This window comes from Henckelia pumila, chromosome 2, assembly GCF_033568475.1.
Source record: "Henckelia pumila isolate YLH828 chromosome 2, ASM3356847v2, whole genome shotgun sequence".
NCBI classification, from domain to species: Eukaryota; Viridiplantae; Streptophyta; class Magnoliopsida; order Lamiales; family Gesneriaceae; genus Henckelia; species Henckelia pumila.
In genome coordinates this window covers 9636180-9658724 of record NC_133121.1, presented here as the reverse complement: position 1 = coordinate 9658724, position 22545 = coordinate 9636180, and the positions used below count along the sequence as shown (strand labels likewise).

At 32.6% G+C, this 22545-nt stretch overlaps 5 protein-coding genes and 1 long non-coding RNA gene across 16 annotated transcripts; 2 read left to right on the top strand and 4 right to left on the bottom strand.

Annotated features, from left to right (window-relative positions):
• Positions 1-4297: 4297 nt before the first annotated feature.
• On the bottom strand, positions 4298-6950 carry LOC140883032 (uncharacterized). The gene is made up of 3 exons (XR_012150313.1): positions 6857-6950; positions 6559-6723; positions 4298-4389 (listed from the first exon to the last, which is right to left on the bottom strand). It is a non-coding gene; the product is annotated as an uncharacterized lncRNA (long non-coding RNA).
• Positions 5145-8050, top strand: LOC140883031 (uncharacterized). 3 transcript variants are annotated; one of them, XM_073289325.1, is made up of 2 exons: positions 5145-5395; positions 6186-8050. In XM_073289325.1, exon 2 carries the CDS (start codon positions 6213-6215, stop codon positions 7683-7685), a length of 1473 nt encoding a protein of 490 aa, XP_073145426.1. In that variant the 5' UTR covers positions 5145-5395; positions 6186-6212; the 3' UTR covers positions 7686-8050. The 3 variants fall into 3 exon arrangements, with proteins under 3 accessions (XP_073145426.1, XP_073145425.1, XP_073145427.1); XM_073289324.1 differs by having other exon boundaries at positions 5146-5406; XM_073289326.1 differs by lacking the exon at positions 5145-5395 and adding an exon at positions 5401-5539.
• Positions 8051-8298: 248 nt separating this feature from the next.
• LOC140881891 (uncharacterized) lies at positions 8299-10914 on the bottom strand. The gene is made up of 6 exons (XM_073287542.1): positions 10823-10914; positions 10602-10721; positions 9837-9910; positions 9655-9734; positions 8994-9145; positions 8299-8643 (listed from the first exon to the last, which is right to left on the bottom strand). The coding sequence occupies exons 1-6, from the start codon at positions 10824-10826 to the stop codon at positions 8564-8566; spliced, it is 510 nt and encodes a 169-aa protein (XP_073143643.1). The 5' UTR covers positions 10827-10914; the 3' UTR covers positions 8299-8563.
• An 807-nt stretch (positions 10915-11721) lies between these two features.
• On the top strand, positions 11722-14657 carry LOC140881890 (pentatricopeptide repeat-containing protein At3g29290). 7 transcript variants are annotated; one of them, XM_073287540.1, is made up of 5 exons: positions 11722-11851; positions 11962-12059; positions 12147-13764; positions 13930-14099; positions 14483-14619. In XM_073287540.1, exons 3-5 carry the CDS (start codon positions 12238-12240, stop codon positions 14499-14501), a joined length of 1716 nt encoding a protein of 571 aa, XP_073143641.1. In that variant the 5' UTR covers positions 11722-11851; positions 11962-12059; positions 12147-12237; the 3' UTR covers positions 14502-14619. The 7 variants fall into 7 exon arrangements, with proteins under 7 accessions (XP_073143641.1, XP_073143636.1, XP_073143638.1 ...); XM_073287535.1 differs by having other exon boundaries at positions 11962-13764; XM_073287537.1 differs by adding an exon at positions 14310-14381 and having other exon boundaries at positions 11737-13764; positions 14483-14657.
• LOC140881893 (membrane-anchored ubiquitin-fold protein 1) lies at positions 14507-16491 on the bottom strand. Of its 3 annotated transcripts, none has more exons than XM_073287545.1 (3): positions 15053-15563; positions 14735-14899; positions 14507-14644 (listed from the first exon to the last, which is right to left on the bottom strand). In XM_073287545.1, the coding sequence occupies exons 1-3, from the start codon at positions 15186-15188 to the stop codon at positions 14589-14591; spliced, it is 357 nt and encodes a 118-aa protein (XP_073143646.1). In that variant the 5' UTR covers positions 15189-15563; the 3' UTR covers positions 14507-14588. The 3 variants fall into 3 exon arrangements, with proteins under 3 accessions (XP_073143646.1, XP_073143645.1, XP_073143644.1); XM_073287544.1 differs by lacking the exon at positions 14507-14644 and adding an exon at positions 16461-16491 and having other exon boundaries at positions 14663-14899; positions 15053-15250; XM_073287543.1 differs by lacking the exon at positions 14507-14644 and adding an exon at positions 15690-15940 and having other exon boundaries at positions 14663-14899; positions 15053-15250.
• A 2730-nt stretch (positions 16492-19221) lies between these two features.
• On the bottom strand, positions 19222-21690 carry LOC140884134 (uncharacterized). The gene is made up of 2 exons (XM_073290807.1): positions 21277-21690; positions 19222-19837 (listed from the first exon to the last, which is right to left on the bottom strand). Exons 1-2 carry the CDS (start codon positions 21607-21609, stop codon positions 19319-19321), a joined length of 852 nt encoding a protein of 283 aa, XP_073146908.1. The 5' UTR covers positions 21610-21690; the 3' UTR covers positions 19222-19318.
• Between the last annotated feature and the right edge of the window lie 855 nt (positions 21691-22545).

The window sequence follows — 22545 nt, the reverse complement described above, 5'->3', positions numbered from 1 at the left end:
CTAACATTTTTGAAAGAATTAAATACAGATAAAATAAAAAGTTTAAGTGTGCTTTGATTTTTCAATTATTATTTTTTATCTGTGTGATTGTGAAAAAATAAATCTATATATAATCGAAATGTAAATACCATATTTTGGACATATTAAACATGATTTTTTTTCAAAATTTTTGAGATAACAATGACATATATAATTAAAAAGGAATTTAAATCTATATATAATCGAAAAGTTTAAATGGTCATAGGGCTGGGATACCGAACCAAAATACTGACTTTTCGAGATATCGTACCGAAATGTTTTCGATATAGACATTTTTTTGGTATATCGAATTTTTTTTTGATATCTGTATGGTATCAGTATGAATTTTTTTCATACCAAAATTTCAGAATTTTGATATCGATACCGGTATGAATTTTTTTCATACAAATATAATTGATACGATATACCGAAAATCCGTCCTTTAGGGGCTAAGGTACGGTATTATAAAACCAATTCAACAAATATAATATCATATTATAAAAGAATTAAAACAAATCATGAAAATTTATCGATTATTTGGCATTAATAAAAAAGAGATTTTTTTCATAAATTAAAACTACCATGTGAAATATCGAAAACACACTTTCCTCTGTCATTTTATGTTTGATGTTTCATTTAATATAATTAAAATCAAAGTAAAAAATGAAAATATTTTTTGGACTTAATCTCATACTAATCTCGTTTAATATTGAAAATTTTGAAGCTTGATTTTACGCTACAGACTTTTTTAAAATCTTGATTTTTAGAAGAGACGAAATATATAATTAAATATTTCCTCACTTATAATCTGAAGTTATGAATCAATGAGATGCGTGTAATTTTATTTCAATATAGGAAATTGAGACTTAAATGTATATCCAGTTTTATCTAATTAAATATTAGCTTATGGCATCTAATTTACAAGTTGCTACTTAACATTCTTTTATGTTAACATGTGTCTATGTAGATTTTCTTCTAAAAAAAAACGTCTATGTAGATTTAAAATGCTCATTGAATAATTGTCACGTGTTTGATTCTTTCAACCAATATTTGATGATTCTATCATACAAAACACGACTTGCTCAGTGTGATTTATCTTATAAGTTTTTTTTAAAAAAAGATATTTATCTTATAAGTATCGTTACTGAGCTATTGAGTAATTTTGAGGATTTGCCAATTACGCAGCTGTTTGGCCCATTTTGTTCGACCCAAAATGAGCAGTTGGTTTTAAAAGAAATCCAATGGGAAGTAGAGAATAGCTGAATAGGCCTGGAAAGTGGTGGCCCATTAAAGAATGGATCAGGCAATTGGATTGGAGCGTGAGACGTGATCATGACGCCATAGCATGTGAGTATGTATATATAGTTTATTTTGTTACACGAACTATTGATAAAATATCGAATTGATATATGAATGGTTGAAAATGATTGTATATTTTTAAAATATATGAGAGAATAGTTGTATTTAAATATAGTGAATATTCATATATTGTGTCATACACGCAGAGACGGAGCTAGGGGGGCAGTGGCCCCCCCCCCTCTCAAATTTTTCCAAATGTTTTGTATGTATATATATATATATCATTATATAATTAATTAAATAAAAAACAATTAAAATGAGCTTTTTTATATTTGTGAAATCAATGTATATTTTTCATTAATCCTGTAAGAACAAACTCTGATACAAAAATTCACATAATATAAATCATATTTAATTGCAAATATTTTGAAATAAATGTATTTGACGATTTAACAAATAAAAAACAATTAAAGTATTTATATTTTTTAATTTGATTTCTTGTATAATTATTAATTTTTGAATGTATCAAACTACTAAAATTATATCACTATTCTAAAAAACTGAAAAATAATATATATGTTAGTATGTCATATATATATATATATATATATATATATATATATATATATTAATTAGATTAATTTAACTATTTCAATTTTAATTTCATAGAGCAGGGAGTTTTAGGTGTTAAATTTTTAATTAAATATGAAATATTAATGTTTTAACATTTATTCGTTGATATTACACTTATGCATATTTTTTTCAAAATTTCATAATAAATTTAATCACTACTTAATTTGAAATTGTATTAAAAAAATCAAGTATTGTAATTTATCTAAATATAATATACATGTAAATAAAAAAATTACATATTATTTTAATTTTTAATCTGCATGTTAAATATTTTCTTTGCGGTGATTAAAGTTTTAATTTTATTTTAGCATTTAAATATTGAAAAACTTTAAAATAGTTGTTTTTAATTTTTATATAATTTAATTAATATGAAACCACATGTTTAATTTTTATTTTAAATTTCATTATAAGAAATTCAATTTTTTTTTCAAAATTTTAATAAAATTTTCTCAATGATATGAACCAAATTTTTTTTTTATATTATTATGTATATATATATATATTTTAAATTTTTTAATAATCATTAATTACATATACTAAGTTCGCCCCCCTTACATAAAAATCCTAGCTCCGTCCCTGCACACACGAAAAGTGAAAAAAAAAATATAACGAAGAAGAAAGGAAAAAAGATGAACAATATTTGGTGAGTTTTATTTCCCTAAAATTTTATTTTTCCTCATGTATATTTATTTGTTTGTAATGTAAGTCCATCATATATGTTATTAAAAATGGTTTTAGTCTTTCTCTTTCGCATTTTGGCAATTCTAGTTCAAGCTCCTTCTATGCTGCGCCGGGTGAATTTCACTCGATGCAGAATCTACCATTTATGGGGTTCGGGTATAATTCATCTGATTCATCATGGAAGGAGCCTCTAGTTCATATAGTGTAGGGCGTAGGCCCTATATTGTTTGGTTTTGGGTCAACCATTAGTAGACAGGCCTAGGCCATCATCCACTATTCACTAACCAGGCCAACTCAAATGAGATTAGTGAATGGAGGTGACTTACGTTTTAAAATAAAATTCGATTTTATTTTAAAAAAATGAGAATTTTTTAAACCAATTTTAAATGTGAAATAATTCAATTAATATACTTAACAAAAAATTGTTGATTTTGGAATTCAAATATCTTGTATTTAATGTGTTTGACATTTATATCCTTTTTGAAGTACAAAAAATGATAATATGTAAAAGATGTACGCGTAATACATAAACAATACAGTCGGATAAATGCAAAAAGCATGAAAATGTATTAAAAAAAATGAAATGCATGCAATACGAATATGTTATGAGTGTAACAACTACTGTGATATCCGAAGAGTGCGACGAGTATTTTTATAATATTAATAATGAATGAAACATATATATAACTAGTTGCATCCACACACACAATGCATGCATTTTGAATATTATTGTTGTTGTTATATTTTTATTTCTAATAAATTTAAATTTAAAATTAAAATGAAGACACAAAAAATGGAGAAAATCATGGACACACGAAATTTAAAATAGAAATAGAATTTTTTTTTTTATCTTTTTTTGTTTTTGGGTTTTTAAAGGTATTTTATATATTTTGTTTTTGGTTTCACCAAATCAATTCTAATTGGTTACTGTAAGTGATACACTTTTTTAACATTTTTATTTAATTAATTAATTAATAATAATATGGTAAGATGTAATTATGAAGAAGGGGATTCGAGAAAGAATAGTTTGGCTTACCTAATTTCAGTGGCTTAAAATTAATAAAACCAATTTTTTTTTATAATAAAAAAACCGTTTAACTATTTAATGCTATAGGGTTAGATCGACCCCGATGGTAAAGATTAAGAAATTTCCGTAGACACCCTCAAACTATATTTTACTTACGATTTGACCTAACTGTATGTCTAAATCCACAACCTTGTTTATATATCGAGTACACTTTTTGAAATTAACTATCAGTTTGAATACAATTATCATATCTTAAAAACTACTTCTTAGTCTTGGCTTACAATATTCTTTAAAAAAACAGTAGAAATGATTTTTTTCACAATTAAACTGATTTTTTTTAAAATAATTTTTTCAGGGAGAAGCTGAAGAAAATTAATATTTTTTTTTTTCAATTATGATTTTTGAAAAAAAAATATATTAAAAATATCGTATAACTTTCCTATCCTAACACACACTAAACAAAGCAGTATTTTAACGAGCCAAACAAAGTAGTAATTTTTTTTTACGGTAATAACTTGTAATATTATTAAAACAAAGATAAATCCGGCATTACAATATTTACCAACCAAATAGAAAAATTTTCAATCTCCCAAACAAACTAGGAGAGGAGAAAATAGAAAAAAAAAAATAGAGTATGCAATCTCGTTTGCCGTTCTTCTAACATGAAATAACTTGAGCCATGAAAGCTGTCAAGAAGGTTTCGAACATCTGAAGCAATTGCACCTGTGTAGCTGAAATTTTTGATGGGTTAGTGACTGTTTGCACCGCCATAAAAAAGTCAGTAGTAAACTTATAATATTATTAGTCTTAACATTATATAAAAAATTCATGCAAAAAGAAAATAAATTTGAATCTAATGAATAAAATTCTTCGAAAATTGGGATACCAATAATTGGGGATATAATTACAAACCAATAGTACATATTCAAAAATGCAAGTAAATCAATTTTAATCATGATACTAAAAACATCAGCTGTCAAAAAATTATATAAATGTAATGAGACGTTAATGACCTTAATTTTTAAGAACCAAACAAGCAATATAATCAACATCGCGAAAGTTGACCATTTTACATATATACTTTCCATTTCATGAATTAAATTTACATATTAAATGATATAATATTACCTTCATTCGCACACGATACGTGCATACCTATTAATTTCTTTAATGTAAAATAATGTTTATGTAAAATATTAAAAGATTAGGTTAAAATGTACAATATTTTTTTGGCAATGATATTTTATCCCAGTGGCGATATGATCTTTTTTTAAAAAAACTCAAAAGCACCGATAAAGTTAAAAGAAAATATTATCTAGATATGTTAGTTAGAGATAAACTACAAATGTATTAAAACAAAATTTTATCATATTTTTTAATTAAATGAAAATTAAATATTTTTTTATGATTTTGAAAAAGTATTTTTAGTATACAATGATCTCAAAATAGTTATTGTCGTCACGTAGATAATAAATGGAAAAAAAATGGACAAAATAAGCATAAAATCAAAATTTGCACAAAAAATTTATGATTTTAACCATTTGCATGATCTTTCAGTCACCTTATTTCTCTCTTTATCACCCCTGAATATATATATATATACACAAAACAACGCGATATGAATGGCAAAAAATTCTTGAAGAAACTTGCGTAAAAGAAAAGTGGGGCTTTGTGATTGATCTTCTCCCGTATTTTATTTATGCATATACGATCTTCTTGAACCCGCAAAATAGACAGGTAGAGAGAAGGTGGGGTTCTTTCAAGAATTCATCTTGTTTCCTGAAAATTCCTCGTTAGATTCTTTATCTGATTGTTCTTTAGAGGAAAATGGGCATAAAAAACGAAGATTTTCTGGTTTCAGGAATAGCTTTTTGTGCGTGGGTGTGTTTTTTTAATTTGTGTTCTTTTATTTTGTATAAATTGTTGTGGGTCGTGTGCTTTTTCCTTGTTCTGAATTGGGTTTTTGGTTTTTATCCCAAATATTATGATCGTGTGGGTGATTGATAATCTCTTTATGCAAGCTTTTTTTTAATGGATTTCGAGCTTGGTTTCCCGGGAATTTGGGTTTTCCTTTTCTCTTTCAATGCATTTGATCAATCTGTTGATTAGATTTTTGTGTTCCGGTATTGATGAAGGTTTCTGGATTTTTTTCAGAAGATCGATCCTTTGCCAAGTCATGTTAAGAAATGCTATGTAATTGATATGAATTTCTCATCATTGTTTTTGGGTTGGAAAGTATTCATAAGCATTTCATAGAGGCATGATTCTGTTGGTTTTTTCCAGCCCCAGAGGGAGCCAGTTATCCCCTTTGGGGTGAGCAGAAATGGTTGCTCTCGAATGAAACCGATTTCGAATTTCATTAAGTTTCGATCATCTAAAATGCATGAAGTTTCGAGAATTTTTTTATAGGGAAGATGAAATTTGCATATATGTATAGATATTGTTCGAACTTGTAGTCTTGTACCCCGCACACAAAGCCTATACAATGACATCAAGATTGATCACGGTATTCATCTTTTGTTTTCAGGAGTTTTGAGGTATCCAATTTTCTGTCATGGCTGAAGAAAGTACTGATTCTCTGCTACTAACACCTGAAGAAAATGAACTGGATTCCCTGAACACAGGAAAAAACTCTGCAGAGTACTCGGGCTCGCTGAATAATGGGGACTCTACTGATTCCCTTCATGACAGAGCTTCCGCAGGGATATACCCTGAAAAGTTGGAGTCTGAGAATAGGAAAAAGGTTCCCCATTATCTCAGAGCTTCCACTGGTTCTTGCCATGACTCATGTAAATATGGAACAAAGCATGAATTTGAAGAGAAGGCTAGGACTCCTCTACGAGTCCGAATTGCAAAAATGTCAGCTACTGAGAGTAATGGTGTTGGCAAAAAGAACTCACCTGGATTGCAGCCTTCTCCTGACATTAAATTCGTTTCACCGAAAGTTAAGGCATCCTTGGATCGTTACCCCGTTTCCTCGAGGAAAAATGCATCGTCTGGAAACAAGATTCCTTTGACAAAGCACAAGATTTCACCCCGCAAGAAAACCCCTTCACCAGATCCCCCTAAAGTTATCAAGAGGGAAATATTATCGCCAAGTAGAAGTTTTGAAGTTCCAATAGAACATGGTTCTTTGAGTGATAGTGAAATGTTGGCACCTGAGAAAAAAACAGGTTCTTTAACAAAGAAACATTCTACCTTGCATTTGAAATCAGTCAAGGATAAAATGAAATCTCCTTCTGTTTCTTTGGATGGTATTTATGGAACATTGAGGAGAAACAGTGATGTCATGCCATTGAAAACGGCAACAGGAATCAATGCATCTGCAGAGAAAGCAACGGCACCTCTTCGTTCTAATTTGTCCTCCAAGATTTCTCTGAGCAAGACAACATCCACTCAATCAAGACAAGCTAGAAACTTGGTGCCTCTACCGAATCAACAAAACAAGATACAGGGGACAAAGGCCAAGACATCTATAAACGAGCAGGTTTCTGGGAAAACCTTGCATGTCATCAAGACGAGATCAAATGCAAAGGCACCACCTTCATCCACTCATACAAAAGACGTTGACAGGGCGACTCGTAAACTTGTCCTTGACAAGAATAAACTTGTTAAGACCGGCAAGGCACCTTCTCCGACACAGAATGCCATCAAGACTCCGAGAAAGAGTAGGATGATTGTTTCTGATGATAAGTATCGCTATCCTGTGAAACTAAAGTTCAAGAGTGGAAAGGTAGTGGACACTCAGTCTGATAAAGACACTCCTCGAAGACTCAAATTTAGGCGGGCAAAGATCAATACAACAAATGTGGGAATTTCCTCCCTAAAGGTTGTTTTAAAGCACCGAGATGTGCAGGGGAGGAAAGACACTCAAGGTTTGTTCAACAATGTTATTGAAGAAACAGCCAGTAAACTTGTTAAGAGCAGGAAAAGTAAGGTTAAAGCCTTGGTGGGAGCTTTCGAAACCGTGATCTCCCTCCAAGATGGTAAACCATCTTCGCACACTGTCAAGTCGACTGCCGAGTAACTTCTCATATACAGTTCCAAGTAAATTTAGGCGAATAATATAAACTTGTGAATATAAGAGTGACCTTTGCAAGTGCATGAAGTAGGTTTGTTAAATGGAGTTTAGTTTTGGAAAGCGCGGGATACATCGTCTCCTTGTGTGCTTGTGCCTACAGGGTATGCTTGATCTTTCTTCGTCAAACTCTTTAGACTGCTAGGAGAGGAAGATAAGGTTTGGACATGTTGAGTTGTCATCCTGGAGTTGCAAAATTACATATTTGAAGTATTTGATTGCTTGTTCAGATACCGATACAAACGCATGTTTCATGCGAGTTTCTAAACGGTTGTTGGTATGAAGTTTGTTGTAAACATTTTAGTTACAATGGCTTATTGGTTGCTATTTTTTTCTGATGTTTGAGGATACTTCATTTTGGTTGAAGGATCTTCCACTATTTGAGACCTTTTACGTTTTTTCCTTGACTCGAAGTCAGGGATTTGGAGGTTTGACCGATTCCTACCTCTTTATTTAAAAAAAACAACATATGAGACGAGATTCGACCAAGACCTCTTAGGTAAGCAAATCACAGAGAAACCTAACTTAACTGATTCTTTATATTTTGATATCATCTGTTGAGTCATAGTTTGTTTTTATGTTTCATAGTAACACTACACCAAAGCTGCTACACGAGACCACTACGAACAATTTCATGTTTTACCACCATTTGTAGAAATTTCCTCCAGAAATATGACCAAAGAAAACAGGGAATCATTTATTCTTAACAACCAAAGAGAAGTAAAATAGTCAATTACAATGGAACTTTAATTACACGCACTATCTATGAGATTTAATCCAACTAAAAAGACACTCCTCTAGGTGGTATTGTTGTAAACATAACAAATTCATTCGTTCTTCTCAATACTCTCGTGCTGCGCTTCTGCTTCAAAGTCCAACCCCACAATTCTCATTTTGCCGATGTTTACTGCACATTCCAAGTGATGTTACATGTGGTAAACGACCTAATGATCCATACTTGTGAAATAAAATAAAAAAGATGTATTCACAAGATCCCAAGACAAAATGCATTGGATATGGAAAGTTGAAAAGAATATAGGGATCTTATCATTCAAAACTCAGCTCACTGAGGAAGCTCTGAGATATGATGTTTAATACCATGGACTTTTAATATCATGGCCTTTTGCTATTAAACATCCAAGAGATGAGGAAACAAGCAGTTTTTACCTTACCCTTCTTTCCGAATTAGTATTTGTTGTCCGAAAATAAATAGTTGTGAATAAAATGAGCTCAAGAAATAGAAGAACTTGAAATTACCTATAGCATCCATTCCAGCTAACTTAGGCATGAACTTCTTGATGTGATCCTCGGCTGCTTCATCAGCTTTTAATGTCTCGCATTCAAAAGAAATGGAAACCTTACTTTTCCCATGCTTCTCTTCAAGCATTCCCATAACATCATCCTGCCACCTATTATAAATTGAAATACCTGAGAATCAGTCAACTCAGGACAAGGGAACCTTGCAAAAGTCATGGGCGAGTCCAATACCTATGCAGATGTTAGAACCATGGCTCAAGAGCCGATCATGCGAAAACAGAACATTCAAATATATTTCACAGCAATATGATAACTTTTCTCATCTTCTTCTTCACTTATTGACTAGGCACTGTTTGGTTCATGGATTGGATGATGATGAATTAATAATGTAAGGATTTTAAATCAATATACATGGATTAGACAATGGTGCATGACACTAATCCTTAGAAGAACTTGAGCTAAACATTGGACAACAATGATTATTAATCAATCAATGTGTTATCCTTCATAATTTGTACAAGGATTACTGGAGGATGGTACTAAACCGTTCTGGTGTAGCATTATGCATGGATACGATTTTAATTACAATGGAAGTACACTTTTTTCCGAAAACACTGAGTTTTGAACACCAGAAAGGCAGCAAAATGATTTGATGGCTTACCCATGAGCATGGTCAACGTTACGAATCTTGGCTGCATCGTGTCCTCTGCACTCCACAACTATATCCCTTTCACTCCTGTTCTTTATTGTTGCAAAGTTTTGAATAAACAGCATATATGAGCCTACTATTGCCAACAAAATTGAAAGAAAAGAACAATTTCACATGAGAAGAATGATGATTACATTGTAATCTGTTATAGTGAGCTTGATCAGACGGTAATCCTCACCCCGGCTGCACTCCCTTTCACATTCAATCTCTTTTTACCATGGAAACATGGATGGAGAAATACAAAGACATAAACTCATTGTAGATGATGAATATGATACAGAACTGAGAACAAGAAACCATTGGTATACATCAGCATCTAGCGAAAATGCTTTGTCTGCATCACAGGGAAATTTCCATGTATATGATAGGATTTATAAAGAAAGCAGTACACCTAAACCGTGATGATATCGATATACATCACCAAAACTCCCACAGAATCCTCAAGACTCGAAAAGCAAGTTGGCAGAAACATGTTGAATGAGTTAACAAGCGATGCTAGTTATATGGCAGAATTTTCATAATCATAACCACAATGCTAGTTAACATTCATATAGTACAAACCATCCAATAAAATAATTTATTTCCACCATAACCCCTCCAGCTTCAACATCTACAACATGGGTTACTCAAACCAAGTATTTGGCTGCACAAAAGGGCAGGTATACCCAAATGGAAACCGAAGGGAAGGGCGATACTTGAACGAAAAGAACCAAATTTCAGACCATAGCGAGCTACCCTCCATAAAATTCATCAATTGGAACCTTATCAACTGTCCACAAACCGGACAGAGAGATCAAGATATTCAAGGCAACACATCCAGCATCTAAAACAGAACAAACATAGAGCCATGACTAAAATAATGTTTCACACTTGAATAATGCTCAAGAACAAGAGAGTACCGGTGCCATGTAATCCATAACAGATGGACTGGGGAATCTGGATAAAATGGCCTGAAATAGACCCATTTGGCAAAAGAGCCATTGAAGCCACACCTTCCATGACATTTTCTCCATTTTCGTCTGTAACAACAAAGCATCAAGAAGCAGCATATCACAAAAATCGGCTAACACATTGGATCGATTTGACATGAACATGAACATTTCCCAGAACAAAAACTTACCCATTTGATGTTGTTTTTGGATCTTTTCCGGATCGTTGCAGGCCAAAAGAGATTAATAGCAAGTAGCAACAGGGGATGGGATGGGGTTTTGGTTCATTGCTATACGAGGGTTTAATTAAAAAAGCAATTTATAAATATTCGATCTTTATTTAATTCTTTACTATAAATTTTGCACCAATTTTTTATATAAAAATAATATTGAGATAAAAGGATTAATAAATTTTTTATTTGGATAGTAAATGCACACATTGAAAATAATTTTTCATAAAAAATTATGAAAGATTATCTTTTTCCTACAAAAAAAATCAATTAATTTTCATCCTAAAATCCTATTTTATCAGTATATGATCACCACCTTAATTTAAAATACTAATATAAAAATATAAATAAATTGCAAAAGTTCACGAAATTGGTGTTAATAATAGGATTCCATGAATAATTCTTCTAAAAAAATGCCGTGAATAATATAATAAAATAATATATAATATATATTAGATTACCTCTAGATTAGTTAAATAATTTATTTTCTCAATTCACCTTAATTATTTGATTCTAACTTATTATAAATGTTAAAATCAATGTTATATCATAACGTTATTTTTAAATTACTAGAAAAATAAATTTAATATCGATACTAAATTAACATGGATTCCATCAACTGTTTGATTCAAAACAATTGATTAAAATTAAAATTAAAATCATAATATAATAACTTATTTAGACATTAAATAAATTTGTGGTGTTTTGGAGAAAAAAATTATAATCCATATAAATAAAGAAATAGTTAATATTTAAAAAAAATATACGATAAATTACAAGATGTATTTCTATATATATATATAAAAAACATTTACAAGCATTTTAGTAGATTTTTTAGTTTAACATCATTATCATAATATCTTTACGCGAGATGAATTCATTTCAAGGTCCTACCGCTCAGCTTTCGCTCTAACTTAATCCCGTCCCTTGAACCCATAATGTTTTTGTTTCAAATTTGATTGCTCGTGGAATTTCATCCATTCTATCGAGGTAAAGATTCGATTTTTTTTTCAGTTTTTGAACTTTTTTACCATGTTGGCGGAATCTTAAAATATTAAATGTTTTGGAATTAAGAACCAACTCTTTCTTGTTTCAACAAGATTGTGGCTTCTATGAAGTTTCTTTAGTGAATGAACCCATTTCGGTATGTTTAAGGCGCCGTTTAGCGGTTTTAATAGTTTTGGCGGAGGCAGTAAAGGTACAATATTTTGTGCTTTCTGGGTTTTAATATGATGATGATGGAGATACCCAAGAGTTCACCAGCAAATAGTGTTTCTTTATATAGGACTGGCCACCAAAATCACTTCTATTGCTGTTTAAGAAGGCGTGATATTGGATTTCATCATCAGTTTGTTAAGTGGTGTGCGTTTTTCAAAATGGATTTGAAAATTAGAACCAGCAGCAGGCAATGTTTTGGCAGTAGTCGGGTAACTTCGACCGATGGTTCGGTAAAATGGTTTAGAAGTGCAGTATGGAGGATGCCAGATGTGGTTTTGTTATCTAATTCTGTAGAAATGGAGAGTTCTTGCTTTAGCCCATGTAAGGTTGCTACGAGACTTGAGTTTGAGTCCGTTTGTGAAGAGGATGAAGTATTGATTCTGCCGCAAAATGGAGATTTTGCTGAAGTTTCTGCTCATCACATGCTGCCAACTCGGGGTATGGCTGATAAAGATTTGGAAGATCAATCCCCAACTGATGATATTTCACTGTTTCATGGAGAAACAAGATATGCGGGGCACGATAAGATTCATTATTTGGAGGAAAGAAATGAAGAAATATTATCAGAAAGGATAATTAAACTCAGCAGATCAAATAAAGTTAGAAGTGTGTTAGGATTGTACAGATCAATGGAGTTTTGTGGTCTCTTCCCTAATTTACATGCCTGTAATTCACTTCTCTCTTGTCTCTTGAGGAATGGTAGACTTCATGATGCCTTAAAAATCTTTGAATTTATGAAAGCAAAGGACACTGTCAGTGGGCATAGTTATAGCTTGATTTTAAAAGCAATTGCCAGTTACAGGAGCTGTGATGCGGCGATAGTTATGTTTGAGGAAGCAGAACGGGAGGATGGCGCCAAGAAATATTTGGATGTAGTTGTCTATAACACAATGATAGCTGCTTTTGGAAAAGTTAACAACTGGGTTCAGGCTGAAAGAATGTGGAGAATTTTGCAGAAAAATTGCCATGTAGGGACAGTTGTTACCTATCGCCTGCTGATTTGCATATTTGTTCGCTCTGGTCAAAATGAGCTGGCTATTGATGCATATACAGAGATGGTTCAAAATGGGTTGAATCCATGTAAAGATTCGTTGGAAGCTATCATTGGAGCATGCGTGAGAGAAGGGCAGTGGGAAATGGGCCTGAGTGCCTTTCATAGTATGATAAACAACGGGGAGAAGCCAAGTTTAACATCGTGTAATGCTCTTATAAACTCTCTTGGGAAAGCTGGGAAGGTCGAAGGAGCATTTAAGGTCTATGGTTTAATGAAATCGTTTGGCCATGTTCCTGATGCATACTCATGGAACGCACTTCTTGGTGCTTTGTACAACTCGGATCAACATGCTGATGCTCTTCGCTTATTTGAAAGCATCCGAAAAGAGCATAAATCTATTCTTAATTTGCACATTTACAACACCGGTTTGATGTGTTGCCAGAGGCTTGGGCTATGGGACAGAGCACTGCAGCTACTCTGGCAGATGGAAACTAATGGGCTTCCTGTTTCTGTTATGTCATACAACCTTGTCATTGCAGCTTGTGAGAGTGCAAGAAAGCCAGAGATTGCATTACAAGTCTACGAACGAATGGTCCAACGAACAATATCTCCCAACACATTCACCTTGCTGTCACTAATAAGAGCTTTTATCTGGGGTTCGCTTTGGAGTAAAGTAGAAGACATTCTAAATGTATGCTTTCCAACCAGTCACTTATGTTTCTAAGATCCTCTATTAAAAAATTTCATTTTTGTCTGTCAGATTTTTTCATTTCTTGATGTATGTGTGTGGAGGAGTGGCGGGTTCTCATGTTCACGAAGGTATAGTTTTTTACTCTATTTTTTTGTCGCGCTGCAGTGTAGACCAGATGGATCTCTCTATAATGCAGCTATTCAAGGTATGTGTTTGAGGAACCAGGGTGATATGGCTAGAAAATTATACATGCAAATGCATAAGATTGGCCTCAAGCCAGATGGGAAGACACGGGCTTTAATGCTGCAGAATTTACCTAAAGATTTACCAGCAAGGTGAGCGTAGTTCTTATTTTTCATTTACTCTTGAGATATTGAAGTTCATATGAGATGCCAAAACTTTGTAATACAGACACAACAACATCAAGACTCATTATCACTGTATATATTGAAGCTATAAATCAGATTGTGAAGTATGAAATTGTTTTCATTTCGATCTTAAACCGGAAAAAGACAATGAATTGAGTGGATTATTTTAATTTCTAGGTAATCAGTAACACTAAACAAAAGATATGTAAATGGATGTGAAACCAATCGGTGTATGTGAGCTCCGTCAAGGTATATTTTGTAACAATTATTTGTTTCACTGTGTACTCTGTATAAGTTCAAGAAAATCCCCGATTTCAACAACCCGTATTTTTTTCTTTTGCCCAAGATAGGGCAAGAAACAAGAGATGAGAACCGTTCATCTGGTTGGTTCATGCAAATGGAGCCAAGAATTTCCCAGCCAGCAAACAGGGGCCATCCTTCTTCTGAAGCTGTATCTCATAATATTACACAGACGCATTTATTCTGCTTGGAATCGCTTAGCGGTTTCTTTCCTGCTCCATACAAGACATGGAACTATCACAATACTACAAAAGAGAAAAAAGGAAAGGAAAAGGGCAACTGCGCCAAGGTAAAACTCAGACCTTTTTCATTCGGTGTAGGTTGAACGACAACGTGCATGGTGATGACTCCGCCTGGAATATCACACAATGGGCTGCTATACTCCGCAATAGTCCTGCTGTTCTCTAGTATTCTTCCTCCGCTGATTAACTTGACTTCTTTTACTGTATGCGGACCGTTCTCTTTCTCTGTTAAAATGTATCATATTTGATTTAGGAAAAATAAAACAAGATTACATACAGCTATTGTGGTCCAAAAGCCAACATAGATTGTTAACTACAAGGTCAGATGCAAATGCAAACAAGATCATATTTGGTAGCTGGTAGCAAGAGTTGTGTAACCTTTAGGCCATTGAGCTATTATATTCTCCTTCAAGGCCGCCACAGTTGTGACCGCGGGAAAGTTTTTCGGGCCAATATCCGATCCATCGTTCAACCTAAACTTGATTGCTAGCTGATCTTTTGCTGTAGAAGACATCTTTAAAATTTTCCAAGAAACTAAAGAGAACAAAACACCAATGATCTTCAACTATCTCTCCCCTGTGCATATATGAGACATGATTTACCCTCAGAATCAGTCGAGTCTAAAATTTTGGATTACAGTTGGAGTCATCACTAATGGTGGAAGTTACGTATAATGATAAATTCAAACATCTTACAATATTAAGCGCATTTAAGAACAAAACATTTTATTTGATACCCATTAGCGAGGAATAAGAACATCAAAGCTTGGACCAATCCAAGAACAGATTGATAAAGTAAAACACTACTTTTATACAAAAAGATAACGAAACTGAAGCCATATATAGAAAGAAACTAAGTGACAGTAGAATCTTGATATATATCTGCACTACCGAATATTACTGAGTTTTAAAAAAAAAAAACCTTTTATTTGTAACCAATGAAAACTAAAACCCATCAAGATTTTTAACGCTCACTCCAAATAAAAGAAGAGAAATCTTGACAAAAACAGGCTTACTCAATCTGGGTTCTCTTCCTATCTACGAGTTTCTGTTATTCCAAGGGGAAAAAAAAGGATTAACCCAAGATGAGAAGAGGAAGAAGAAACAAAAAGAAGCTTCAAAAAGAAACAAATCTGATTCGAGTTTCTCAAAGTCTATATATATATTTTTAAAATTTTAATGACTTTAATTAATCTTTTTCCCCCTATCAATTCTGCTAATTATAAACGGGAAAAGACAATGTTTTCTCATCGGTTAACCGGCGGAAGTTAAAGTAGTTTTCTTTTCTTTCTTTCTTTTTTTTTTTGAAGAAATTTTAAAGTAGTTAGGACAGTTGAACAATTTATGTAAATTTAGCCAAAAAAAAACAAACCAACAATCAAAAACAAAACTAGGTATACTCAACTTTCCTTTTTAAATTTAAGACAATCTTGGCTCGATTGTTAATCACGAAATTATAAGGGTGTATTTGATTTGAATAATTAATTAGGGGTTTTCAACTAATCACTATAAAATAATTAATTTGCTGAACATCTGTGATCTGACTCCTCGACTTCTTAGCTATCCTTGCAATGCAAGGTGAATTCAAGACCAGAGATGTCGCCTTGAGCTTGATCGATCTGACGATTTGATGCGACAAGCCGACAACTCGATTCGTCTTGAGAAAATTATATTTAATCAAAGAAAATCGTTACCTGAATTAGGAATATGAGAATGCAAAGGAATACTACACTGATTTATCTAGATGACTATCTGCAAATCGTAAGGATGAGGCATCAGATCGTCACCTGCGTCACAAACAAATCGTGAGCGAGACTGTCACTTGCGGCAGTTACCACAATATGAAGATGATAGATCTATTTATAGATGGATATTTTTAACATGGGACATGGGTTGGAGAATTTGTGGGCTTTAATTGTGCTTAATTTTGGTTTAATGATTTAACATTTTGTTAAATGTGTTTTAAAATTTAATAAGTAAATCCCACAAAAAAAAAGACCATAATCCATCATTTAAATATTTGAAAAGTTCACATAAAAAGTTCTTCTGAATCCACGTGGTATGATTGTTTATGGTAAATATATATAATAGTTAATATGTTTGGTATGGGGATGATTTCCTTGACAGCTAAAATTTTTTTCAGCTAGACATTATCTCAAACATAAAATTTTGATATCACATAATATAATATAATAATATAATAATAATAAACTATAAATAAGTGAGTATGTGTAGGATTTTTATTTTATTTTTAGGAAGATGGTTGGATATTTTTAATTCCCATTGATTTGATGTGATTGTGAATCAACCTCTTATTAGTGTGATTTTTAACAGCACGTAGAACAATCTACTATAATATTACTATATTCAATTAAAGAAACAAAAAAAATACTATATCACCTTTTAAAACCATTTATTTGATCCATATTTAATTTTTTTTATCATATTACTTTTTTATTTATTAATCTTACTATCTTATTAAAATTAAATAAATTTACAATCACGTCATTAATGACTATCCTACATATCAAATAAGTATAATTCAACTTATTAATCATTTTATCATATGATCAGATTAATCAAGTGGTAATCAGAAAAATGAAATAAGACAACTCCAAAAAAGAAAAAAAAAAGGAAAAAGAAGGAATATGTGCAAACTGATTAAGATTAGGTAAGAGGTAGTCATTTAATTTGATTATGTTATCAAGAAAAGAATAATCCAAGAAAAAGCAAAATGCCAAGTCCATTTCGGCTTAGTTGGCCTATTATTTAAATAATAGGAATTTAAACTTTTAAGTATGGTGTATCCCAGCAAATCTTAGTTTTTTAATGGGATTTCTTGAAGCCAAGTTGTCGAACACAAGAATTCTTGAATTTCACAAGTAAAATATGATACAACACATAGAAGTTATGCTCCAAAGTATACTAAGGTAGTGTTCGGGAAAGCTTCTAGGAAGCTTTTCTCGTTTTTCTTAACAAAATTTTGAAATTTTGTTAAAGGAAAGCGAGAAGAGCTTTTAATGAAATTTTGTCAAGAAAAAGCTGAGAAGTGCTTCATAAAAGCTCTCCCAAACACTACCTAAGATATCCAGATACCAGAATTACTGGATCCACCCAAGTTAAAATGAGGTCACGAGCCTCAAAAAACATGCAAAAGAAACCATCTAAAAGAATCATGCACAAAAGCAGCTTAGGCATATGGCCCATCATTTTTCTAACTTCATCTGCTCGATAACTATCTCAACCATCTCAACCAGTGTTCTAAAAAGCGCGTTTAAGCGCCGATTAAGCGTGGAGCGTGGAAAAAAAGCTCAAAGCGCTTTGAAGCAAAGCGGAAAAAAAAAACGGTCAAATCATAGTTTGACTGGATTAAGCGTAATTAAGCGTGATTAAGCGCGCTTTTTAATTTTTTTTAATTTTGAAGGTATATATGTTTTTTTAAATAACAAATTAGTTTTAGAATTTAGATGTTTATTTTTTTAATTTTTAATTATGATTAAACGTATTTAACAATAATTTGGTCAATATTTAACATTTTTTATATGGTCTAATTGCAAAAACAATTAAAGATTGTAATTTTGAGATTTTTATTATTTTATAAATATGAGAATAAATGCATTAGACTTAAATTTATCATATTTATGAATTATTTTACCTATTTATTGGTTTGAGATAATTAAAATTACAATAATTCCTATTTATTGGATTGAGATAATTAAAATTACAATAAAAATCAAAAACGCTTTTTCACGCTTAAATCCGTATTAATCCTGCTTAAGCGTGAAAAGCTTGGAGCTTGCCATTCACGCTTCGGATCGCTTCGCGCTTTTTAGAACCTTGATCTCAACAACTACCGGCTAGATTAGCCATGAAAGTTTAACTTGAGCAAAGAAAAATGGATGGTATTGAAACAACGTTCGAGCAGAATATATGAACCGAATAAGAAGCAAAGAACGAATAGCCAACAGGGTAAGAGTACTTCCATCCTTGATCCTTGCTGTGCTGTTTCAGGCACCAATGTTGCAAAGATATCAAGACTCCCTTCTAAGCACCAAGACATTGGTAAGAACCACGAACTATGACTCCATTATCGGGTCAAATAATATTACTGGACGCCAACCAACAAAAAATAAAGAAAGAGCGCCACATTATACAATATTGAAGGGATGAACTGCATACCATCACAGCATACTGCCAATACATGTTCTGTTCTTCAAGAATTGGTGGTGAGCAGCGAATCCCGATTCACATGCTAGGATTAGGATAGGTCCTGAGTTACCCTTGTTCTCGTTTAACTTTATATCAACAGACAGCCAAAGATTCTTTGAGTGCAGCCCGTTGTGCTTCTGGTCTATCATGTCATTTCTAGGATTTTACTACGCTCCATTGTGGACTCAAACGATCATCCTTTTCTGAAGGATGACTCTAGCTCTATAATAAGATTCAAGAGCAGACCGTAAGGATTGAACATTTCTTAACTTGGTACTGGATATGAAAACCGAACAGCAAGTAAGCAGAATGCGAAATAAACTTAAACAATTCCCTTCCTTTTCTTTTGGCAAGATAAACTTTTAACAGTTACTGAAAGTAGAGGAAAAGAAAAAATGTACAATTCACTCCAAATCAACATTAAACATCCCCATTTTCAGACCGACAAAGTAACTTCTGCAATAGACGCATACTTCTTAATCATGGAAGCATGTTTTTGACCAGCAAGATGATAGTTGAAGACCGTCTCGCTATTGCACACCACATTACAAATGGTGCAAGTACGCACAGCATTAGCTGCTGCCCCTCCTTCCAAAACTTTTCGTTTCTTGGTCTCCAAATTCTCAGTCTTTTCTACCTTGGCAGCTTTTGACTTGTTTGGGTTCTCTTCTGGTCCAATTACTGGTTTTCCTGGTGGGGCGACTGTAGGAGCAAGCAAAGATGCTGAAGCAGCATGCTTGGCATGGGCGGGTGTGGGTGCAGTTGCTGCCCTTAGCTTTTCAAGATTTTTCTGGTGTTTTTTCCCCAATTTATGTTGATCAAGAACACCCTTACTGTTACAATCAATCTTGCAAACTTCACACCATGCAGATTGCACAATCTTCGTCTTCTTGGGGTATTTTATCCGAGCGTTGCTTTTTTTAGATTGAGTGACTGGATTAGGTGCAAGTATGCCCTAAAAACACGGAAGCCACCAAGTATTCCATATTTAGTAGAATGGAGAAAAAAAAAAGAATGATCTCTTACTTCAACCTCGAAACACAAATTTTAATCACCATGTATAACTCTAAGTGCATGAACATTAGATACATACAGATATATAAACAGTACACAAACTATGCTCTTACCTATGGACACCTACACTTACATGAGGTGATAGCTTTACTTCTATGATCTATCTATTAGCAAAATCACCAAATCATCCACGGTTAAAAAATACCATGTTACACCAACTCTTAGGTCAATAAAGAGCCCCATGTTTTAATGCCATATGATAAGCTCCAAACCATTAGAAAAGAAAACAACTTTCCAATACATGAAATGATTTGTAAGATGACAAATTTAAAACCTAGTATAGACACACTGCACATGTTTCACACTTATCTAAAAACTTTTATCCTATCATCAAGTGTATTCACATCTTTGGAGCATTTTATCATTGCTTTCTAAATTAGAAAATAGAACGTGAATACGTAAACTATGCCATCGCTTCTTGATGTGATCCTCCCTCACCATGATCTACAAACAAAATACTAAACGACCAACTGAGGGTTTTGATGTTCATCACTTGGATCAAAGCAATTCAAAATCAATTATTTGTGAGTTCAAGGAAAGCCAAAATTGCAAAGATCACAATTGGAAATTTAAGAGGGTATCTGTACAATCAAATCTAATATCACAAATTTTAATTATTTAATTCACCATTTATTACTTTTCATGGGCCTTAGTTTATTTATGTTATTAGAATTTTTCTGAGCTAGCTTAACCCATCATTCCTGTTTTAAGTTGCCTATGCATGCATAAATGCTGATTGCAAAAGTTCTGAAAGAAGACATTTTATTTTTTAATAGGGTTTTTTTCACAACCTTGTCAACAATTCTTCTAGATTTGCAAACAAACCAAAGTTATCAAGATTTCATTCGGTCCTGCAACAGAAATATTTCACCAGTATATCAGAGACATCAAGGACCAATGCCTTTAGAATTTCCTCAATTGTTAATGTCATCTTAAGTTGAATTCAAGTAAACATAAAATACCTCAGGCTCTAAATTCTCATGTTACCTCAACATAGCAACGCTCATCAAAGAACATACAACAAAATTTAAAGCCGACATTTATTAAATGCACAGTACTCAGACAAACACCCACACACTTATCAACGATTACTTTACTCAAGAATGCGAATCAACAATTTTTTTTAAAAAAGAAAAAAGAATGCGAATCAACAACATTCTAAATTGGCTTCAGAAATCTTGAGCTTTAGAAAACTAAGCATGCACCAACATTGAGCAGTGACCAATAAAATTACTCAATCCAGTACATAAGGAAGTTCCAACGTTAATTTTTCCCACGAAAGCATTACTGAATAGATAGAGAAACGCAAAATTCACGTACAGAAGCATGAGGAACCTCCATTTGCTTAAGAGCAGCAATCCAATTCTGCAAAATAACATTTTGGTCTCCATAATAAGACGCGGAGGCGGCATCAACAGCGACATTGGGATCATGGGCCAGGGTCTGTTGCGACGGTGCGTACACGGCAGCCGCAGCCATCGGTGACTGCGAAACAGACGAAGTTGTTTCAACACCCGGAGGCTGCAGCTGGGTATAAAAGCTGGTTTGGTGTTGATTAAAATTAGGGTTTTGAGTGTAATACGCAGCGTAACTGGTGGCGGTGTTGTATAAATGGGAAGACGATAGATCTGAATTAGGGTTAGCGGAGCCCATTTGTCGACGGGGACGCGGCGGAGAAGCGGAGGGACGGTGGAGTAGCGGTTGCAACAAATACCCCGTTGGCGGTGAACGGTGTTGTTTGGGGATGTTTTAATTGTTTATATATTTTCTATTATCTAATTATATTATATTGCAGGAAGTCATTTTTGTTGACCATGGTTAATTTCTCAATTTTCCTTTGGGAATAATTAGTTTTTTTTTTTTTTTGAGCTTTTCGTTAATACAATTTTACAAGATTTCAAATTTTTGTTAATAAAAATGCTGAAAAATGCTTTTAAAAATCTCTCACAAACACTACCTAAATAATATACTTAATCAGCTATATTTTGTTTGTTTTTAAAATTTTTTATCATTAAATATATTTTCTAATTATATCATACTTTTTTTCAAATTAAAGAATTTCAAAAATAAAAAATAATTATTCTTTTATTTAATAAAGTGAAATCATGTGCAAAAGGATTTACTTGATGAATTTTTTTTAAAAAAAGGATTTTATTGAATTTATGAAATTTTAAAACTCATCATTACAAAATTATAAAAAATAAAAGAGGAGAAATTTCGTATCTATAAAAAAACACAAAAATGCATAAAAATCAATGTTTGAGTCAAGTTCATTGAAATTATGAATCTTTATGTTATACATATATATTGATTTATCGTCTTTGATCATACATTCTTTATAGTCTCGTCCCACGAGTCAATACAGTGAACAAAGTTGTTGGGATTTCGCTTGAAAAACCGAAGGCGTCCATTTTCTATTAACTGGTTGACTATGATAAATAGAGATGAATTTAAAAGATTTCAAAAATACATAAATGCTTAATTTTGATTGAAAGAACCGAAAACACTAGAAATTCTAAATATGCAAAATGCTACAACACAAAGTTGTACTAACCTAGCAAAATACTCTTTGAAATTTGATGAGCAATG

Excerpts from the sequence above, each read along its gene's own strand:
- LOC140884134 (XM_073290807.1), bottom strand. The coding sequence starts at position 21,609 with ATGGGCTCCGCTAACCCTAATTCAGATCTATCGTCTTCCCATTTATAC. Across the intron at positions 19,838-21,276 it reads TGGAGGTTCCTCATGCTTCT|GGCATACTTGCACCTAATCC; the intron begins GTACGTGAATTT and ends CCGTGTTTTTAG.
- LOC140881893 (XM_073287544.1), bottom strand. The coding sequence starts at position 15,188 with ATGTCTTCTACAGCAAAAGATCAGCTAGCAATCAAGTTTAGGTTGAAC. Across the intron at positions 14,900-15,052 it reads AATAGCTCAATGGCCTAAAG|AGAAAGAGAACGGTCCGCAT; the intron begins GTTACACAACTC and ends ACATTTTAACAG.
- LOC140881890 (XM_073287535.1), top strand. The coding sequence starts at position 12,091 with ATGATGATGATGGAGATACCCAAGAGTTCACCAGCAAATAGTGTTTCT. Across the intron at positions 13,765-13,929 it reads AAGTAGAAGACATTCTAAAT|TGTAGACCAGATGGATCTCT; the intron begins GTATGCTTTCCA and ends GTCGCGCTGCAG.
- LOC140883031 (XM_073289325.1), top strand. The coding sequence starts at position 6,213 with ATGGCTGAAGAAAGTACTGATTCTCTGCTACTAACACCTGAAGAAAAT.
- LOC140881891 (XM_073287542.1), bottom strand. Across the intron at positions 9,735-9,836 it reads TCACTATAACAGATTACAAT|AACAGGAGTGAAAGGGATAT; the intron begins GTAATCATCATT and ends GCAACAATAAAG. Across the intron at positions 9,146-9,654 it reads AACGTTGACCATGCTCATGG|GTGGCAGGATGATGTTATGG; the intron begins GTAAGCCATCAA and ends AATTTATAATAG.